The sequence below is a fragment of the Mesoplodon densirostris genome, chromosome 5 (assembly GCF_025265405.1).
Source record: "Mesoplodon densirostris isolate mMesDen1 chromosome 5, mMesDen1 primary haplotype, whole genome shotgun sequence".
Taxonomy (NCBI): Eukaryota; Metazoa; Chordata; class Mammalia; order Artiodactyla; family Ziphiidae; genus Mesoplodon; species Mesoplodon densirostris.
In genome coordinates, this window is record NC_082665.1 from 80,798,526 (window position 1) to 80,821,223 (window position 22,698).

The 22,698-nt window shown below is 42.8% G+C and overlaps 1 protein-coding gene across 3 annotated transcripts in view; it reads left to right on the forward strand.

Annotated features, from left to right (window-relative positions):
- The window catches only part of KCNAB1 (potassium voltage-gated channel subfamily A regulatory beta subunit 1), a 415,500-nt gene that overhangs the window by 24,388 nt on the left and 368,414 nt on the right, over positions 1–22,698 (forward strand). Inside the window, exon 1 of one of the 3 annotated variants that reach the window (XM_060099974.1) lies at positions 9,066–9,307. The exons of the other annotated variants lie outside the window; for them this stretch is intronic. Within the exon in view, the coding sequence (XP_059955957.1) occupies positions 9,066–9,307 (242 nt within the window). Of the gene's footprint in view, positions 1–9,065; positions 9,308–22,698 lie in introns of those variants that run through there. 3 annotated transcript variants of the gene reach the window in all.

A 22,698-nucleotide genomic window follows, 5' to 3' on the forward strand; every position in this document is an offset into this window, starting at 1 on the left:
CGTTCATCTAGTTGATTGTGGAGATTTAATCCGCTGCTCCTGAGGCTGCTGGGAGAGATTTCCCTTTCTCTTCTTTGTTCGCACAGCTCCCGGGGTTCAGCTTTGGGTTTGGCCCCGCCTCTGCCTGTAGGTCACTTGAGGGTGGCTGTTCTTCACCGAGACAGGACGGGGTTAAAGGAGCAGCTGATTCGGGGGCTCAGGCTCACTCAGGTGGGGGGAGGGAGGGGTACTGAGTGCAGGGGGAGCCTGCGGCAGCAGAGACCGGCATGACGTTGCACCAGCCTGAGGGGCGCCGTGTGTCCCCCCAGGGAAGTTGTCCCTAGATCACGGGACCTTGGCAGTGGCAGGCTGCACAGGCTCCCGGGAGGGGAGGTGTGCATAGTGGCCTGTGCTTGCACACAGGCTTCTTGGTGGCTGCAGCAGCAGCCTTAGCGTTTCATGCCCATCTCTGCGGTCCGCGCTGACAGCCGCGGCTCGCGCCCGTCTCTGGAGCTCCTTTAAGCAGCGCTCTTAATCCCCTCTCCTCGCGCACCAGGAAACAAAGAGGCAAGAAAAAGTCTCTTGCCTCTTCGGCAGCTCCAGACTTTTTCCCGGACTCCCTCCCAGCTAGCCGTGGTGCACTAACCCCTTCAGGCTGTGTTCACGCCGCCAACCCCAGTCCTCTCCCTACATCCAACCGAAGCCCGAGCCTCAGCTCCCAGCCCCCTCCCACCCCGGCGAGTGAGCAGTCAAGCCTCTCGGGCTGGTGAGTGCTGGTCAGCACCGATCCTCTGTGCAGGAATCTCTCCGCTTTGCCCTCCGTACCCCTGTTGCTGCACTCTCCTCTGTGGCTCTGAAGCTTCCCCCCTGCCCACCCCCTTCTCCGCCCATGAAGGGGCTTCTAGTGTGTGGAAACCTTTCCTCCTTCACAGCTCCCTCCCACTGGTGCAGGTCCCGTCCCTATTCTTTTGTCTCTGTGTTTTTTTTTTTTTTTTTTTTTTGCCCTACCCACGTACGTGGGGAGTTTCTTGCCTTTTGGGAGGTCTGAGGTCTTCTGCCAGCATTCAGTAGGTGTTCTGTAGGAGTTGTTCCACGTGTAGATGTATTTCTGATGTATTTGTGGGGAGGAAGGTGATCTCCACCTCTTACTCCTCCACCATCTTGAAGGTCTCCTCAGTTGTGATTTTATTTGAATCAACATTGGAATCTTTGGGAAAATGCCAAAAGCTGTACGTGCCTCCAGTTGAAGTTTATCTTGGAATAACCCTTAAAGACTTTAGAAAAGCAAACCATGTAGATGCAATTTTTCACAATGTTGATGGGACACTGTGCTCTTAATTGTATAAATTTCCCCAGCTGAAAAGAACATTCTATCATAAATAAAGTAAGCAAAGTGAAGCTATTCATTTGTCTTCCACGGCAGATGCACAGGGCGGGTTTTTCAGCAGATTGTTTTTCAACAGAATTGCCTTGGCACTTCAGTCAGTGATGAAACATTTGCTATTATGATGCAGTGAAATGACATTTCAAGAGGCAAGGTAGTACATGTGGGGCTTCAAAATACATAAACCAATTTAGCATAGTTAACTCTGAGGAGGTAATATTGTTTTCCCCATTTTTCTGAGGAAAAAACAGAAAACTCAGAGAGCACTCACATCACACAGTAGTACATTGTTGGGCAAGGCTTTAAACTCCTGTCCGTCTGGCTTCTAAAGCTCCTGGAAACTTGTACTTTATTCCAGTCCTTACAATAACTGACTTTTAATGTTGCCAATTTACCTGCATGTTTCTTTCCTCATTGGTAAAACAAGAGAATTGAACCAGCTGATTTCTAAGATTTCTTACAGTTTCAGTAGAATCATAGATTTTTTAGATTAATCTTAAGTGCCCAGAAGAAGATGATGAAGAGGTAGATTGGTTCAGACGGAATGGTCCCAATAAGACCTCTCAGCAGTGTGTCGTATCACAGCACTGAAACTATACATTTTTAGGCCTTGGTTTGTTGCTGAGGTTTACCTATAGGCCTCCCAGCCTTGTCTCGGACAGGTTCTAGACCCTGAAAGAATAATGTGCAGAAGACGATGGATGGGCCTGTTGGCAGAGCAGGAGCAGTAACCGCAGAGGTGAGGGATTCTCTGCCGCTTTCAAATCTGCTTTCTGAGTAGATGCTTAAGGAGGGATGGAGGGATTTCTCGCCAGATGAGGAACGAATCAACTTTATCCAGATAATCTTTCACGTCTCTTTAGGAAGGAGAAAGTGAAGAGGGTAGAGGCCGTAGACCCGTATTTAAAGCCATCCTGTCCATTTTGCAGTCATGTAACCCATAGCATTGAAATCTCCTGAAAATTGTTGCTTGCTCAGTCTGTCCACATCGGATGCATACAGCCAGGCCTGCTGTTCACTGCAACACAAGGGCATCATCCACACAGGCTGCAGTGTTGATGGGCAATCCCTGGAGTTGTGCAATGCAGCAGGTGCTATAACAACAACCACTGTTCATTCTGTGCCAGCTATTCAAATACCATATTCCCTTTAATCTTTGCAACAGCCTGTGTTGTAATATGGTGAGGTGTATTTTCCAGAGGAAGAAATGGCACTCAGAAAGTGCCCATGGTCAATCCACTACTGTGCTGTAGGGGTAGGGATCGAACCCAAGTCTTCCTGCTTTCACAGTCCATGCTCTTTCTACCATACTCCGCCCCAAATCCATGGAAATTCTCCAAGCCAGGCCAAAGCAGACTGGGATAAGGGGGGAACGTGCTCTTAGTATTTTGGAAGCATTGCTTCCGTGATGATTCGACAGCACGTGACCACAATACTATCCTGACCTCAAACCTTCTGTGGCTCAACATTACTTAAAAAGAGAGTGTGAAGCCCATATAATAGGACTAAGGCCTCACCTCCCACCTTGCTTCCTCCTCACCTACCTCTTCTCCAAGGCACTCTGTGTCCCCAGTGGCCATCTCTCAAGGCATTTCTGGCCACAGAGTGTACTTTTGCACATTGCGGCCCCATTGGCCACTTCCTTTGCATTAGCCTTAGAACAAAGTCCACGTTTTGTCATCTTTTGGGACACTTGCAGAAAGAGCAAGGGAGTCACACCCAAAGTAGTGAAGGGAGACTTGCTCCAAATGCCAAAATTCAAAGATGCTTTCTGGTTGTAGATGTGGGTCAGTGTGGGATAAATGAAGGTGCAGTGAAATACCAAGGGTCAGCCCTGCCCACAAGCCCTTTAGTCAAGGAAGAGACCCGAAGACCTCGTAGCCCTTAAGTATGCTTCTGTTTTTCCTAAGACAAAGCTACAATGTATATATCTATGCATATGTTAGCAATATGACAATTACACCTCGGGGAAGGGTTGTTTTTATGTTGTAGTGCAATAGTGTATAATATAGGAGCTGCGGGGATAAGGAGAAGAGATAAAGCGGGCTGAGACTGAGGTGGAGGCGCTGTCTTTGGGAGCTGAGGCTGCCTTAACAGGGGTTCTCCATTACTCCCATGCTGTAACCCCATGCACTGAATGTATGTCCCCTCCCCAGTCCTGCTGGGACTGTTTTATTCTATTCCTAAATACATTTTGGCCTAAAAGGAGGTGAGAGGGATTGTCTAGAAAAGGTCCAATCACTGATAAACAGACTTTCAACATTAGCCTTCTTGCTTGATTGCAAACCTCTGAAAGAACTCCCTCCACCCTTCCAACCCCTTCCCTTTCCTGCTGCTGTCACTGACGCTGGGTTTCCATGTCTCCTCACTGCTTGCCGGTATTGTAGCTCATAGTGCACTGCTCTGTAGCCTTTACTGGTCTCCCTCCTCCCCTCTACTGTGAGCTTCTCGCAGTAAAGAGCAAAGGTAATGTTTTCTTCATTGTGTGGTGTTCATACGACCCACACATCTTTAACTGTGCTCTCACCACATACAACTAGACCTGCAGGGAGCTCTGGCAAAGGTGAAGAGAAGATGGTAATGACAAGAAGAGAAACTTCTCTGATGGTTCTCAGCGGGATTGGAGGCAGACGTTTCAGTCAGGTGACTGCTTTCTGTCACAGCATCACCTGCAGAGCAAAAGGACGTAGTTCCCATAAGTAATCGGAGTGGGAAGGCAGGGTCGGATCTGTGGTCTGGTGTCTCTTGTCTCAATTCATTTGGACAGAACCAGCAGTCCTTCACCCCAGCCATGGAAACACAGTCCCATTCCCCTGGCCTCACTAGCTCCTGCCTCGGTTTTCAACTGTAGTCCAAGACAATTTTTAGATGACTGTACCCTGTCCATAAATCTAGGATACGGTGTTTAATAAGTCACCTCTTTAGCCAACAAAAGTTTAAAATTAGGCTATAAATACAATTGGTATATTCCAAGAATAATAGCATCAATCTCATGGGCCTGGTATCTTAGAGAACTAGCTAATAATTCATTGAGTCAACACAGGAAGGGTCTTCATCTCTGCAGAATGTTTAGCCCAAGTAATTTTTAAGACTCACAGGACATCAGATCTAGAAGAATCTTAGAGATTACTTAAGTCTGAGCCCCTAAAAAAACTAAGGGGACAGAGAGGTCAAGACCTGCCCAAGGTCACACAGTTATTTACGAATGCTGAGCAGGTGTGGATAAAGCCTGTTCACCATCCAGGGCTATGTGAGCTTCTATTTGTGACTTCTAAGTCCCAGGGCCTCTTGCACCGCATCAACAGAACATGGTCGGAAGCATCACTCTCATCAGTTGGCCATGTCATTTTTCCCACACTCTGCTGACCCTGGGTTTGCATAATACTTAAAGATTCTGAACAGTATGTAATAATTATCATCCCGAGACACAGAAAGACAGAAAGACAGACATTACCTGTCCCCCTAGCTGCTCAGAGCCATTTCTTATAGTCTTATACTTGTCATTTAAAATTGATTTGCGTTTGCATTGACAACCAAAAGGGCACACAGTTCCCTTATATAGTTTCTACTCCCCATCTTCAAACTGGGACTTTTTATGACAGTTTTCAACTTTTAGAACTTAGTGAAAAGAAACTTCAGTTTCAGACAAATACTGGCTTTCTCATCCCTCTCTCCTCTCTTGGGCCTGGTTCCATATTCAGAGGGCAGAAAAAAACATTGAAGGGGGCTCATGTCTCATTATTCATGACTGCTCTTCTGGTTCACCTCTGTTTCTTCCTTGGCGGGAGCTCCACTGGAGGAACCACTTCTGTGGCTGATTTAACCAGTGGCTAGTGTAAGTGACTGAACAATAGATATAACTTTACTTGGGAATTTGAGTTTCTCTTTAACTCTGTCCTGCTGCCTGATTTCTCTTCTAACTTTTCTGGCCTTCTCTTTGTAAGCTTTTATTTCTTTCTTGAGGCTCAGAGGCTGCTGGGGTGAAAATGGAAACAGATTGACAAGGGGAAAGGTAGCTTTGGGGAATTTAAAATTCAAGCAAGTAAACCATTAATATCTTTGAAGTGTCGATCGTGCACAGAACACCATGCTGATTATTATGGAGGTTGCAAGCTTTTGCCAGATACAGTCGTCCCTCCCCTCAAAGAGGAGTAAGTCTAGAGGGGAGGTTAGATGTGCACTTGCAGGAGGAGGTATCTAATACTCTGGGGCAATATATTATCATTCTGTGTTTCTCAAGGTAGGTACAAGTACCACTGGAGGACAAGGAGATGATTTTAGTGTGTACACAGATAGGGCATTAAATAAATTTGATTCCAATTGTGAAGGTGGTATATTCCAGTTTCAATTTCCTCTCAATTCTTCTGATAACCTAAAAAAAAAAGAGAGAGGAAAAAAAAGAAAGTCTCAGATCTGTGTTAAAATACCTTAAATACCTCTCTAACTCCTTTTAATCTTCTCAATAAAAACCGAAAAGATAGGACATTTGGACACCAATAATTTCCACCTACAATTTAATACTATTCTTCATTTTAAATTTTATTTATTTTTTACAGTTTGCATTCTATTTTATTACAAGTGATAACGTTTTTCTTTTTGTGATGCTTGTAATATAATGTTTCCTTACTGAATGTCTTAGTTAGGGTTGCTATAACAAATTACTATAGAGTATGTGGTTTAAGCAACAAACACTTACTTTTCATAGTTCTGGAGGTTAGGAAGTCCAAGATCAGGGTGTCAGCATGGTCAGGTTCTGCTGAGAGCCCTCTTCCTGTTTTACAGACAACCATATTTTGCTGTGTCCTCATATGGCAGAAGGAGAGTGAGTTAGCTCTCTGGCCTCATCTTGTAAGGGCACTAATCCCATTCATGAGGGCTCCACTCTCATGAGTTAATCACCTCTCAAAGACCTCATTTTCAAATACCATCACAATGGAGATTAATTTCAACCCATGAAAATTTGGAGGGACACAAACATTCAGTTCATAACATTTAGGTTAAAAAACGCAAGCTAACTCCAAACAGTAAATAAATAATGGTACAGGTGTTACAAAAATATGGCAGAAACCATTGGGGATGTGCAAATGTTTGGGAACAGTTTAGAATTGTTAAGTGAATGCCTTAGAAGTGAATTGCAAGATGAATTTCAAGGAATGATTGTACACCAGGGACTGGGATCTCGGGGAAGAATTCCTAGAGGAGGTGAGCTTTAAGGGAACATTTGAAGGGACTGGCTAGAAGCCAAGTGAGCAAAGATATGGTGATTGGTGGGCTGGGAGCAGGAAGCCTGTTGAACTGGATGAACCATTCATGTCCAGGAGTCATCGTTGGAGGAGAGTCACAGCTGGACTCACAAGGTGGAAGGACCTTATATGAGGAGACTCTTTGCTTTTTTTAAAACTTTTTATTTTCAGATAATTATGGACTCACATGCAGTTGTAAGAAACAATACAGAGAGATCCCATATCCCCCTTACCCAGTTTCCCCCAACGATGACATCTTACATAACTACAGTTCAACATCACAATTAGGAAATTGACAATGATACAAGCCATTGAACTTATTCAGACTTCACTCATTTTACATGCACTCGTGTGTGTGTGTGTGTGTTTGTGTGTGTATTTAGTTCTATGCAATTTTAGCACATGTGTAAATTGGTGTGTCCGCCACCATAGTCAAGACACATAACAGTCCCAGCACAAGAAAGCCTCGTCTACCCTTTTATAGCCAGAGGCACCTTCTCTGCCTTCTTCCCTCTCACCTGGCAACCACTAACTGGTTCTCCATCTCTATAATTCTGTCAGTTCAAGAATGTGATATAATTGGAATCATACAGTGTGTAACCTTTGGCATTGGCTTTTTGTCATTCAGCATAAGATTTACCCACAATGTTTGTATCAGTAGTTCATTCCTTTTTATTGCTGAGTAGTATTCATAACATGGACATACCATGGTTTACCATTCATCCTTTGTAGAAAATTTGGGCTGTTTCCAGTTTGGGGCTGTTATGAATAAAACTTCTATGAACATTTGTGTACAGGTTTTTTTGTGAACATAGATTTCATTTCTCAAGAGTAAATTTCTATTTCATATGGTAAGTTTGGTGTGTTTAGCTTTATAAGAAACTGCCATACTCTTTTTGGAAGTGGTGGTACAATTTTATATTCCTACCAGCAGTTTATGAGTGATCCAGGTTCTCTGAATCCTTGTCAGCATTTAGTGTTATCTTTTTTTTTTTTTTTTTTTGCGGTACGCAGGCCTCTCACTGTTGTGGCCTCTCCCATTGCGGGGCACAGGCTCCGGACGCGCAGGCCCAGTGGCCATGGCTCATGGGCCCAGCCGCTCCGCGGCATGTGGGATCCTCCCAGTCCGGGGCACGAACCTGTGTCCCCTGCATTGGCAAGCGGACTCTCAACCACTGCACCACCAGGGAAGCCCCAAGTGTTATCATTTTATTTTAGCTATTTTGATAGGTGTGTAGTGATATCTCATTGTGAATTTAGTTTGCATTTTCCCTAATGGTTAATAATTAAACATCTTTTCATGTGCTTATTTGCCATTCCTCCTCAGTGAAATGCTTGTTTATACCTTTTGTCCATTTGCTCATTGGATAGTTTATGCTTTTATTCTTGAGTTTGAGTTTTTGTTTCTTTATATGTTCTAGATATAAGTTCCTTGTCGGATATGTGATTTGCAAATACTTTCTCTCAGTCTGTAATTTGCTTTTTTCATTCACTTTACAGGGTCATTCACAGATCAAAAGTTTTGAATGTTGATGTGATACAATCTATAATTTTTTCCTTTTATGGATTGTGCTTTTGGCATCAAGTCTAAGATTCTTCTCTTAGCCCTAGTTCCTGAAGGTTTTCTCCTAAGTTTTTACCTAGAAGTTTTCTAGTTTTACATTTTACATTTATGTCTGTGATCCATTTTGAGTTAATTTTTGTAAAAATGTGAGGTTTTAGTCAAGGGTTCATTAATTTTGTTTGTTTGTTTTTGCTTATGAATGTCCGGTTGCTCCAGCACCATTTGTCAAAATGCCTATGCTTCTATTGAATTGCTCTTGCAATTCTTTGTCAAAAATCAGTTGGGCATATTTGTGTGGGTCCTTTGCTTTTTAAAGTCACCTTATTAATATTTCCTATCATTTGACTGTAACATCTGAAAAAGAAAAATGTTAGTGGGTCTTTCACCCAAATGAATCATGTCACTAGTATAATAAATTATTTGATTATGGAATATTTGATGATTTAGAGAGGTCTCATTACACACTCATGAATCATCCCCAAGGCTTATGAGAAGAGAATATTTGGCTTATCTCCCACCAAAATATTTTCTTTTACCTAAATAGAAAGACATGGGGAAGGGTGCCCATACTTTTTTTTCCCCCAGGGCCAATAAGGGGTTGCTTAAGTTCGACTTTGTAAACTTTACAGGGACAAGAAATGCGATTGGCCTTGGTCAGGCTTCGTTTTGCACAGGTTTTGGCAGGGACTTATAACCAGCAGAATAACCAGCAGTTCTGCCAGGAGCTTAGGAGCCTGCTCGCATACAAAAACGATAAGGGACATCTAAGGAAAACAAGCTGCTCCCTTTTAGGGACACGCCAAAGCTAGATAACCCAAGATAATCATAGCAAGATACAGCCAGTCTTAGAGCTAGTTACTGTGAAGTTAGCTTTGCTTCCTTGAGTTTCTGAAGCATGCATCTGTATAAACCTGCTTGTGCAGACATCCCCAGCCCCAAGCTGGGTCTGCCCAAATCCAGCGAATCGGCTCTGAAATGTAGACGGCACCTAGCAGTAACAAAGCCTCCGCCTCAGGCAGCCTGTTGGCCTGTTAGGCCCAGTGGAGCAGCGGAACGGAAATATCTGGAGAAGTTTTTACGTGTCCATGGAATTTCGTTGCAGGAAACCACCAGGGCAGAGACGGGCATGGCTTACAGGTACTTGCTGGTTGCAATGTTATCCAACCAGGGCACTGCACTGAAGTCAGAGGTTGTTGTTATTAAAGAAAGAAGGATTGAAATAGCAAAAAAAATACTATATAGCAATAGGAAAAGAAAAATGAACGCAGTGAGCCCTCTTCTTGGGCTGCCTTATTTTTTCAAGCTTTAATTTGTCCACTTTCTCTTCACTTGAAAGATTACATAAAGATAGTCAAATTCACCTGTGGAAGTTCCCAACCTTGTGCCATTAGAAATGTCTTTGGCTTGATACTTAAGCAAAAGTATGTGATTTAGCAGGTCATAATGAAGAATGGGTGCTCTCTTCTTCTTAAGGGAATTTATAAATTAAGACTAGAATTTTTTTAATGTTGCCTGGCCTTCAAGGCTGTTATTTTCTTTTAAGCCTGAATCATGTGGTTGTGCTAATAGCTAATAAAGTAGTTCATGAGGCTGAGCAGATTCTTGAAATGACAGCACTTTTTATCAGTGTAGCCCAAGATAAATTACTGGTTGTCCTCTAACCTTCCAATACCATCATTTATTCTGTGAAAGATTAACAAAAGGGAGAAATTTTTTCCTAGTATGGGGTTGGATGTATAATCTTTTAAAATTGCTCTGGAATGGGAAGATCATTCTTTTTCTGAGCAATTATTGTTCAAACCTCTATAAGATATGTCTGTGCTTAGCTAAATCACCCAGCTGTACCCGCACAAGTACTCCCTTGACAAATACCTAGAGTTTTAAATATCCAGGAAGCTGAGCAAAAGCTGTTCAGAAGGACAAAGGTGCTGGAAACTGAAAACAAAAGCAAAAACAAAAAACAAAACCCCAAGCCCTTAGCATTTATAAAGAACAGTTGTCTTAGCTCAAGTCAGAACTTCCAGTTCACAGAATAAGATTGTTTCTGCATAGACAAGTTGTCCCTAAATGATTTTATTTTTCTATAATCAAAAGGTCTATTTTAATGCAGTACCTACTGCTCTAGTTATCAGCTAGTTTGATTAATAAAGCAATTTGCAATGAGATAGCTCATCTCTGGAGAGCAAAGTATTTCACACAGACTATGCAATAAAGGGCTCCTGCAGAAGAGAAATGAACTCTTCTAGGTTTATAGGGCATATAAACATAAGACAGCTCACCCCATCATGCTTTAGAAGTGGAGCCTAAGAAGAATCCACCAACCTTTCCAAGAGAACCTATGGCTCCACACCCTGGGATGGAGGAGGAGATGATGTCATTCCTCACCCACCTTTCCTGAATCTGTCTTTATTAGAAGGAGCTGCCTTCTCTCTGCCTCTCCATATTCTCTCACTCTATTCTCCATGCTTTCCTTGACCCTCAGTGGTAATAGTGGTGGAATATAGATCTGGTGAAGATGGACTGTTTCACTGTTTGAAAAACAATCTGTCTTTGCATCTTTGTCCCAGGATGGGTGGTATCACCATGAACACTTTTATAAATCTTCAGAGGGCAGGCCTCTTTCTCTTAAAGTCCTGGTTTGAATATGTACTACATATTTTGTGATGTGTGCCAGCGTTCAGACAAAGATATGTTCTAGGACAGTGTTTTTTAAGCACTTATGGAGCACAGGAATGCTCCCTTCAAATAGGTAAGAACAAAGGTGTCCTAGTTGAGGGTGGGGGCTTGGAGCCCACCTGCTTGAGGGGAGCAGTCATCCCAGCCTGGTTTTCCAGGCACACCTACAGATCCCATCCTCTGCATGGCTTGAGAGTACAGTTCTGAGGTGACTCTTCAAGATGCCTTGGAGAGCAAGGCTGGCAGGTCCTTCTCACAGAGGCAGGCTCTTAGGCAAGCATATGTGCCACTAGACCACATTCTAGTAAGAAATGGGACTTAGAAGATCATTGTTCCTAGATCAGAATATGAGGAGAGAAAGTACAGTTAAATAGATACTTGGCCCCAGAAAATAGCCAAGGCTTTGAATTATGATGAACATGCTATTCTCTGCCACCTCTTCCTTACACATGTCACCTTTACCCCTCCCCACTCCTTTCTCCAAATGTCCATAGTACTTTGTCTATTCTTTTTTCAAGGCACTTATTAAGTATCCTTATTTAAAACATTCTCCTTTAAGCATTAGGGATGGATTTTTAAGGAAGAGTATCCAGGTTCTCTTGGTTCCTGCCCAACCTGGCTTTTGACCTTGACTTCTTATAGGCATAGTTGGGGTTAGGTGAGGAGACTTTTATATTCTTCTTTACCTTGGTTTCCACCTCCCCCCAAGACCATGGCTATGTCAAAAGACCTCATTCAACCTGCCTTTTCTATTTTCTTCTTTCTGAAGGGTATTATTTCATGTGTACTGGAAAGAGAATGGGCTTTGGAGTTAATCAGGCCAGAGCTCAAATCCCAGCTCTTCTGCTTTACAAACTGTGTGACACTGGGAGTCATATAAGTAGGTGTGACATGTAAGTTCCTAACACACAGTAGGTGTTCACTAAATGTAGGTTCCCTTCCTGCTTATTCTGTGTCTCCTGTCAGTCATTCTGGGGGCGGGGGATGTAAGCCCCCTATAGCTGAAACATACAAATGGATAAGATAGAGTATTCTCAGAAAGAAAAGAAAGAATTAAAAACTTTGCAGTAATAACCCTGTGAATATGCTAAAAATCATTATGTTGTACTTTAAATGGGTGAATTGTATGTATGTAAATTATATCTCAATAAAGTGGTTAAAAATAATAAGAGAAGGTTTTAAAAAATCTGCAGTAATTCACAATCTGTGTAGGTTTCCATGCTGAGCTTAGAATTCTGAGAGGTCTGGAAGAGCCGGGTAAGCTGTTTTCTCTTCCTAATTTGGTCAGATGCCATTGCAGCCTTCAGCCCAATACCAGCTGCTTGGGTCCCTCGATCATCTGTGAGAGAGCATTATGTTGTGTTTCCATGGAGACTTGGTTATATTTCTAACTAAGGGTGACCAGGGGAAGAAAAAAAAATCAGTAAATATGCAAACACATGTATCAACTGAAAAGAAATGCGAGGAAATTGTTTGAATGTGGTGTAAAAAGTGCCAAGTTGCTGTGTCGATCCTTCTGTTGGCTTAGAATTTTCAGCAAAAATAGAAGTTTTTTGTGAATTCATTTTTTAAATATCTATGAAATAGTCACCCAAGAGGTTCCTTCAGTTATTTCTAAGAGGCTATCTCTATTACAAAGCATTGAACTCTGAGCCAGACAGTGAACCTGAGCTTGGGTCAAAGTAGAAGTACACTGAGAATTAGTTTTATGGACAAAGCACAGAAACAATCTAGATGGAGTAAGGATGCAGTAGACACCCAGCTTTGAAGCAATTTTATAATACATAAGCCAGGAGGAACTCAAATGGATGTAAAATGAAGGTCTAATCCAAGGGACCCCAAACTTTTTCTGTAAAAGGCCACATAGTAGATATTTTAAGATCATGGGCCACATCTGCCTTTGTCCTACCTGCTGAACTCTGCCCTTGTAGGTGGAAGCAGCCATCGACAATAAGCAAAAGAGTGGGCGTGGCTATGTTCCAATTACACTTTACTTATGGATGCTGAAATTTGAGTTTCATATAATTTTCTCATACCACAAATCTTCTTCCTTTTTTTCCTCCCAAACCATTAAAAAAAAAAAAGCCAATCTTATCTTACAGACCATATGAAAACAAGTGGCAGGCCAGATTTGGCCAGTAGGCCATAATTTGCTGACCCCTGGTCTAGAAAACAAAGCTTTCAGTTGTACAGACTATTTGTTGTGTTTATTTATTTATTTTTAAACCTCCTTGTTTCCAGAGGTATTTAAGGTGCCCAACTGCATATGATTCAGAAGGATAAAAATAAATTAAAAAAGAGGCAATTCACTGGTGGTCCAGTGGTTAGGACTCCGTGCTTTCACTGCTGAGTTCAATCCCCTGGTTAGGGAACTAAGATCCCACAAGCCGCGTGACGTGGCCAAAAAAAACAAAAAAAGGATGAGACCTAGAAAGATTAAGAACAGGAAAGGAAGGCAGCCTGGGGTGACTGAGGGTGACACGGGCAAGCCATGCCCTTGCACCTGGATTTGGCTCTGCGCTTTCCAGTAGCACCAAGCTGGGAAGAGGGCCATGGAGCTCTTTACAGAAGTCTCAGAGTCCTTTAGGTGAACACGAGCCAGCTGCTCAGGGATGGAACACTTCTCTCTGATGTGGAGATCAGAGAGAAAGTTCTCTCATGGTTCTTCGTTGTGTAATTAATATCTTCAAAAAATATCCTTATAGTAAACACAGCAGTGGGATTCCTTGGGCTCTTTCTCATGGGGCCTCTAATATTAAAAAGGGGCATTATATAAAATAAAAATTCAGTAAAAGCAAGTGGATGTGGTAGAAGAAATGACATTGGTTTAATAGAAACTGCATCAATTAGTTTGAAATTATTTACACTTAAAAAATTCCCCAATAATAATGACACAGATTTTGCTATTTTATAATGACAGGGCTTGTCCAGGTTCATGGAATGAAACAATTGTTTCTCACATTTAAAACAAATGCTATTTGCCAACCAAAGACAAAATTTTCTATAGGCTTGAGCAGAAGGTGGGAGGGGACAAAAGAAGAAAAGGAGAGGTAGGGCGAAGTTTTGGAATTATTGATGTGGGACAGACCTCGGAGATAATCTGCTCCAATTTCTGGTCTTACAGCTGGAGAAAACTGAAGCTCAGAGATGTTGTGTTTCCAGCCAACAACAAAGCCCTTGTCCTTTGGGTCCCAGTCCAGTGCTCGCTCCATAATCCATATTTATTCCCAGCCCTCCAACCCCCATCCCACCCTATGCCAACACACACCCTCACACACACACTCCACACCATACACATGCCATACACACACACCACACACAGAGACACACCCCTACCATACATACCCTCACACACATCACATACCTACACACCCATATAGCCCCTTAATCCACACACCACACACACATACCCATACCCACATACCACATATACACACCCCCCACACACTCCATATCCCCACACACCACACACACACACACACATCACATACACAAACATATACACCCATACACCACACACACACGTACACACACACCCACATACCACACTCACACCCCCACACCCATATACACACCCCCCACACACTCCATATCCCCCCACACCACACACCCCCACACACATCACATACACAAACATACACACCCACACACCACACACACACTCCATATTCCACACACACCGTACGCTCACATCCCACACAGCCCCCACACACCTCCTCCCCTCCCCACACCACCTACACATTCCGTATCCCCCCACACACCACACACCACACGCCCTGCCTCCCGGGGATGCTGCAGTCCCCCTCTAGTCCAGTCTTCCAGGCCCTGCTCTCATTGCTCTGCTCTGCAGTCTGCCTCAATCCTACTTCTTGGCCCACTGGCCTTCCATCCCTGTCCTGAAACATCGAGTCTCACTCATCATTGCTTTCTCCATCTAGAATATTCTCACACGTCCCCCTTGCCGAGACAAATCCAAACCACAGGCTCTCCCTTCCCTCTCACAGAATGACTTGTCTTTGTTCCATATAGTTTGGATTGTTTGTGTGTGTGTGTGTGTGTGTGTGTGTGTGTGTGTCAAAAGTATGCTGTTGTCACCTCGAGGAGAACAACTAGAGCTTGTACTATTTTGCAATCCTCCTGTGCTTTGCACTTAGATAGCGTGTATTGCTTCTTTGAGGTATATGCATTCAGAAGTTGGGGAACAGAAAGAAAGACTCCAAAGACAAGTAGGAATGTCCCTTTCCCCCATTTATAGTGCTCTAGCCCCGTATTTTCTCCTGTATCTTAGATACAGTATGTTACTTAGCCTTGCTGAGTCTCAGTTTCCTCTTTTGTAAAATGGGCCTAATTCAACTTACCTCATGACAATGTAAGAATTAAATGAAGTCACATTTATGAAAGTGCTTAGCTCACTGCCTGCCATGGTGGGAGCCTAACAAACAGGGTTTCCTCGCTTCACCTCCTTCTTAACCAATCCTAGGAGTCCATCATTTAGTCATCTTTCAGAGATTGAAAGAAAAAGGGTGTGGTGTTGTATCTAAAAAAGAGAGAGGGGCAGAAAATAAACACGTGTAATTAAATCTTGCACAGTTCTGAGCATATCACTCTCCTTTCTTCACTTGCTTACATACATTCTTTTTTTGCTTCTACTATTGGAATATATTCTCAGGATCTATTGAGAAGGTTTTTTTTTCTTTTTACTTCACACATGGCTTCCTATGTAATAAAAACAGCCTCAGGAAACATTGGAATAAATTACTCTCCAAGTGGTGTAATAGAATGATAAAAATCATCTTTTATCAGTCTGTGTATTTCCAGTGCCTAGCATTGTGTCTAGAACAGAAATATTTGAAACAGAATGAAATTAAAAGGGCTAAAATACCCGCTGGTACCTTCTAGTACCTCTCCCATTCACTTGCCACACTGCCTGAGAATTTCTTCAACTAGAAGCTCCAGTTCTCCTGTTAAAATGGAGGTGTGTAATCTAAGCTAATAGGCAGCAGAGCAAGAAGGAAACAGGACATCGGCCAGGCCGATCTGAAAACAGAGAAGATAGGAAAGAAGGTTCTAGACTGGAACCAAGGGGCAAGCTTGGGTGTCGGGGCGTGGCACAGTGGTACAGGGGCTGTGCGGGGACACCGGCGGGCAGGCCTGAAGAAGAGGGCGGGAAAGCTAGAGAGAAACCTCACTCACCTACCAGCTTGTAACAAAGGTGTCCTGGCAAAGTGTTTGAAAACATTCATTAACTGATAGAATTTTCATTGATCTCTAAATGAAGATTCTAATGATAAGTAAGAGCTAGTTTTCGCTCTGAAAACTCTTTCCCTGGGTTCTGTCAAAGTGAGAATGTGGTGTCCTGGCTGGAGGATTTGAAGACCACCTTCCCCCCAGTGCCTTTCTCTGATCCTCTGATTCCTTATCTATGAAATGAAAATGCACATAAAGCCCTCCTCCCAGGATAGTGCTATTCACGCAGAGTCACATAGTGGAAGCTTAGGAAAGACTATCCCCCTCCTGACATTTCCGCTTTTCATGATTTCCATGACAGTGTGGAAGTTGAAAATTATTTTTGTTCCTAAACTGAACTCACTGTCTTCCTCCCAGCCACCCCCTGCCCAACCCTCCAAACCCTCCTTCACTGCATACTCCGCTGACCTACTTTTTTCATGGAACGCTTGGCACACTCAGACCTGCTTGAAAAGTAGCTATGGCCATGGCCATGAAAATCAAAAGCCTAGAAAAAAATGCTAGCTGAGCAGGGGGTTGTATTTTCCACATTAAAAAGAAAAAAGCCTACATGAGTTATTTTAGACTGGCCTCATTTTGGTCAGTCTCGGGGCCTGTGCTAATTTTCTCTGAGTCCTCTGGCTTTGGCTCTCCTGGCATCAACTGGGCTAGAGGAATGTGCAGACACTGAGATGGTCCAGGCTCAGAGCCTATGTGACTACTTGAAACCCTAAGAGCCTGCTGGTAAAGGACCTAGAAGGCTTAGTGAAAGGGGCCTGTTCAGAACGGGGCCGAATATTGATTTACTATTGAACGGAACAGAAGTTCTAAAACGAGTATGTTTTAGAAGTGTCAGTTTAGATAGAAAATGCCTTAAAATTTAAGCAAAAGTGAGAGATGAGTGCCCCTTGGATTTGGAATATTATTTTCATTCTGTTTTGAAATTTCCACTTGTGGTTTTCCAGAGGGAAATTTGCTTTATGCATAATGAAAACACTGGAAATTCAGGGCTCAAGAACAACACTGTGTTATATGAATACTCCCTTTCTCATATAGGAAAAATTTGCAGCAGTTTCATATTAAAAACAAAGCATTTTGAGACCTGGTTTTCCTGCACAAGGAACAACTGTGAGTCAAATATATTTTTACCCAAGGGGAAAAAACCAAACAAACAAAACCTCTTCCTAAATTTCTCTGCAGTGCCTGTAAGTGCCACTAGGATGCACTATTTCATTAAAAAAAAGAAGTGCTTCATTCAGTTCCCTGAACCACAGAAAGCAGAAATCTTTTAACTTTTTCCAGACAATCCTAGACCAGAACTTAAACTTGAATCTGTATATTTCCCTTGATTGTGAAAATTAAGAAGCATCTCTTTTTACATCACAATGGGAAATCTTCTATAGTGAGAAAAAGTAAGAAGTTATGACCAGTACACTTAGGATTCTGAGAATCTTGTAGCAGGGATATATGATCATAACCTAACCCAGTTAGATATTTGATAGAGCAAATTTTCTACGTCTGGGAGTTTCCAAGAATGGGATTCTGAACCACACTACAGACCTCTGTGGGTGACTGGTGGAGAAAAGAAAGGCAGACATGTCATCCCCTTGGCCTTCCTTCAGAGAATGTTCTGTTGATGTCTTCTGCCCCAGCTCAGGTGAAAGCATCTTGTCGCACAGTTAAGATGGAGCAGATGTAGTGAATCTGGAAGGATTGTGTTGTCAGGATTGCCTGGGAGAAGTCTGGCTCAGAACCCACGAATGTTCTTAGAACCATGACCCTGCAGGTCTGGCTCAGCACCAAATTAGAATGTGGTCGAATGATGGTGCCCTTCCTCCTCTGTGACCAGGGCTCGTTTTTGCTTATCATGGGACACCTCTCCACGCCTAACACTTTAGCCTCTCATCAGTGATTCCTCTGCCTTGCCCTTAGCTAGTTATCAACTGATGCTCCCTAAGATTTCAATTATACATTTTGTGATGTGCGCCAATGTTCAGATGAAGATACATTCCAGGACAGTGTGTTTCAATTATGATGCAGAAAAACACATGAAGGCAAAGCGGTCCCAGTTGAAGCTGGGGTCCTGGGGTATCTGTAAAATATGTCATATCCAAAGAAACCTCTAATGGTGGAAGTTCAGGTAGTAGAGGAGCTATTTTTAGACAACCTGTCTAGTCTTAAAATCAGATTATGAAAAAAAACCTTTTTTATTTGAAAATAATTTCAAACATACAGAAAAATTGCAAGAATAATATATAGAATATCTGTAGCACTTTAATCTTTAATATATTGTTAACATTTTGCTCCATTTGATCGTCTTCTTACCTGCTTGCTTTCTGCATCCTCCCCCCACCTCCAATGTATTTTTCCAAGCCTTGTGAGAGTAAGTTACATCCATAATAGCCCTTTACCCCTCAGTACCTCCTAAGAGTAAGGATATTCTTTCATACACTCCCAAGTACAATTACCAACTTCAGTCAGATTTACCTAGTTTTTATCTGATCTACTGTCTGTATTCTCATTTTGCCAGCAGACACAATAGTGCCCTTTATAGCAATTTTTTTACTCCACCAGTACTGCATCTAGTTCAGGATCACATATTGTATTTTGTTGTCATGGCTTTTTCATTTCCTTCAATCTGGCATAGTTCGGACTGGAATTAGTTTTAGCATAGGGAGGAGGTCAGTGGGAAAGAGGGTGGTGACTAATTGCAGTGTCTGCTTTGGGTTGGGAGATGGTGCTATGGTGCCAACACAATCTATAAGTTCGGCCCGAAGGCCTCCTGGCTACAGCTACCAATTCCGCATCGAGGACTGTGTCTTCCACAGCTCCCCAACAAGGCCACCACATCGTCATCTTGACCTTTAGGTTCAAAGCTGAGGTGGATCTCAAAGACATACTGACCTAACTGACCTACATAAATTCAGTCCCCTGTGTTTATCTGCTTAGCACTTCTGCTGCGGGGCGTGCCCTGTGGGGGGCTATTGAGAATTACCAGGACCTGAGTGAGGTCCTCTGAGCACTGACAGGCAGGGAGGGCAGGCAAGGCCAAGTATGCGATTACCTGGGACTCTCTAGCCTCCAAATCAGGCACCCATAAAGCTTGGCCAGGGAACCACCCCAAGAAACTAAAGCAGCAGCCAAAGGGAGAGGCCTCTTCCAAACTGGCTGCAGAGCAGAAGAGTGTGGCTTCTGGCCACACATCCTGGTGAGCCCACTGGGAGAGGTGGGAGTAGCTGAGAGGCCACAGCAGCCAGGGAGACACAGGCTCTCAGTGGGTCATGTGGAATAGTTTTAGATAAGGGAGTTTCGACCCAATTGTCTATTTTTCCCTCCATGATATTCCTTTTAATTTGTTAAGGCAGAATGAGATAGAAGCTCTGAAAATTGTAGAGTGTGGGTGCAGAATGTGCAGCTCATTAAGTATCTAAGCTCTTGCTTTAGCATTTGGGGGGTCTGTAACAGATCACTGATTCACCCTGCTTTTGAAATTTTGCAGCATTCAATAACTCAACACACAGTGACAACATGTGCATTTAGAACCTGGTTATGGCTTTTAAAAGGAGCTATGATTGCTTCTTGACATGACCATTGTGTAAGACCAGAATCTCTATGCATAATTTCCCAAAAGGTTAATCCTTGCTGTAACATCTTTGTAAAATTCATCAAATTAGCACCTCCTTCCTTTACCCCTATTTTTGCTCTTACCACTCTTTTTTTTTCCCCTTATGTTTTATGGCTCTAATGTCTTATTTCAAAAGGTCTTCCCCATAAAAGATATGTCTTTCCGCAATGTATTCTAGCACATTTATGGTTTCATACTTCATATGTAAGTCTCTATCACAGCTCAAAGTTCTTGTATGAGATAGCAACTTAAATTTATACTTTTAAAATTCCCGAAGTCATTTTTGATAGCCTAAATTTCCCCCACTGATTTGAAATTACAACATATATAGCCCAAATATCAGAAAAGCTTACCTTGTCTTTTGCGCATCAGATGAAATGGTCTTGAACTGGAAACATAGAATTCCTTCTACTCTCCAGATATTCTTGTGGAAGTTTCTGTTCTTCTAGTCGTTTTGGGCTTAAATTGAATGACCTCAGTTTTTGTTTGTCTGAAAGAAAATTGTATTTAGTTTTCTTTTTCTTCTATTTTTTTTCCTCTTACCACTTGTATTTGTTTGTTTCTGTATTGTTTGTCTCTTTCACTGGAGTGTGAACTCCAGGAGGACAGGGATGTTATCTGTATGGTTAATTGCAGAATTCCCAGAATCTGGTATCTAGTGTAAAACTCAATAAATGTTTGCTGAATAAATGAATGATTAAGCAAGAGTATGAGGAATAAGCCCTCATTTTTCACTGGCAGACAATCTGCTGGATTATCAGACACAGAGGGTTGCTCCACCAGACTCTCCATCCACAGCCTCCTTGCCACTTACTTCCCAACCTTCTCTCTTTACTGAAAAGATCCAAAGTGCCCTCATTTGTTTTAGTGGTACTTGGGGGACAGCATTGTTCTCATAGGAAATAGGTCCTTAAATCTTGGATGTTAGAATCCTTTGAAGCTGCCCATTATAATGTCATAAGTCCACTTTATTGTTTCTTCTCCTCAGATATCCATCTCGTTTCACTTTCCATTCACTCAGTTACTTCACTCTATTCACAGAGTCTTCACTGTACTTTCCTCCAGAAAATTCTCTGTGATGTCACTGTCCAGTCCTAGTGGAGTCCTGGGTTGTGACCAGACGAGATACTCAGAGCATTCACTCTGAGTATTCCTTGCTTCTCCTCAGATGTGGTGCTAACGTGTCCACATTACGGAGTTATGGGTCTCTCCTCCACTCCTTCCCACCACAAGCTCTCCCCTTCTTACCCCTGTCTATCAATCCCATAGACTAACCCTCTTTAGTTTACTCTTTTCCTAATCAATTTCCATTTCCATCTCATTACAAGAAGGGTATCGTCTCATTATAATACCCAGGTGTCATTTCCCAAAAGACCGAGATGAGTCTGGAGGGTCAGCCCTCCTGTTGGGATTCCTGGATGACTCTACATCATCCTAAATATACTAGAGATTCTCTACTCAGCACTTGTGGATGATTGTGAGTTCTGATTTGATCTTCTTGTTCTTGGTACAGATCAGACTTTTCCAGGAACAACATGGCATGCAACAAAGGCACTCTTCAGCTGGTGATTAACAATTGCAAGATGATACCTTGGGGTATCATTAGGTCATTGTGGGGTTTCTCGTTTGAGCCTGGCCCCATTCCACCTCCTGAGCAAGACCCTGACCTGTTCAATTCAGTGTTAGTGGGATGGACAATGGCAACAATAGGGTCGTACTTATCCACTCAGGGGCTTTAATTTCTTGAGGGAGCCTGGTTGAGACTCAATGACGGTGGACAGAGTCCAACTATCTTTTTTCTGCTCCTTCCTCACAACCATTTCCTATCCAAGGACCTTCCATTTCTGACTCCATGTCCACCTATCCTTGGTTTCTGCATGTCCTGTATAGGTTAAATATTTTCCCTGCTATATCTCATGACCCCTTTAAATTGTTGGGTGATCCAAAACATATTCTCTCAGAAGATGGAAAATCAGGTTCACACAGCCAAATCTACAAATCCATATTTTACTATTCATTGGTAGCACTCTTTTATGAAGTTATTTTGTACGACCACTAACCAGTCCTTATTGTTTCGGGTGTAGTATCTATTGTTTTGTTGAACTCTTTAGCTTATTTCCTCCCAGACAGACACAGATTTTATTCTTTCATTCAAGAGCTATTGCTGAGTGCTCACCTATATTATACACTATTCCAGACATGGGGGACACAGCAGTGACAAAACAGACTAAGTTCCCTGCTTTCCTTAAGATTTCATCCTAGTTGGGGTGAGGTAGACAATAAACTAACAAAATAAAGTGTGTAACATTTCAGAAAGGATAAGTTCTCTATAGAAACACAATACATGGAAGGAAGATGAGTATATGTGTCAGGAGAGAGTTACAGGTTTGTTTTTTTTTTTTTTTTTTTTTTTTTTTATGGCTGTGTTGGGTCTTCGTTTCCATGCGAGGGCTTCCTCTAGTTGCGGCAGGTGGGGCCCACTCTTCATCCCGGCGCACGGGCCTCTCACTATGGCGGCCTCTCTTGTTGCGGAGCACAGGCTCCAGATGCGCAGGCTCAGTAATTGTGGCTCACGGACCTAGTTGCTCCACGGCATGTGGGATCTTCCCAGGCCAGGGCTCAAACCCGTGTCCCCTGCATTGTCAGGTAGATTCTCAACCACTGCGCCACCAGGGAAGCCCGATTTACAGTCTTAAATAGTGTAGCTAAGGAAGGCCCACTGAGAAGACAGCATTTGGATAAATGTCTGAAGGAGGTGAAAAGGACAGTCATATGGGCTTCTAGGGGAAGAGTACTCCAGACACTGTGTACAGCACAAGCCTAGAGTAAAAGTGTATAAGGGAGAAACATCACAGAAGCCAGTGGGACATGAGCAGAGTGAATGATCAGTAGAGTAGCAAGAAAACATGTTGAGAAAGTAAAGGAAGTGCTGCAAGTTCAGGAGGTTCCCAAGACCTCCCTAAGGTTCAGTGATTCATTATAAGGACTCACAGAATTCAGC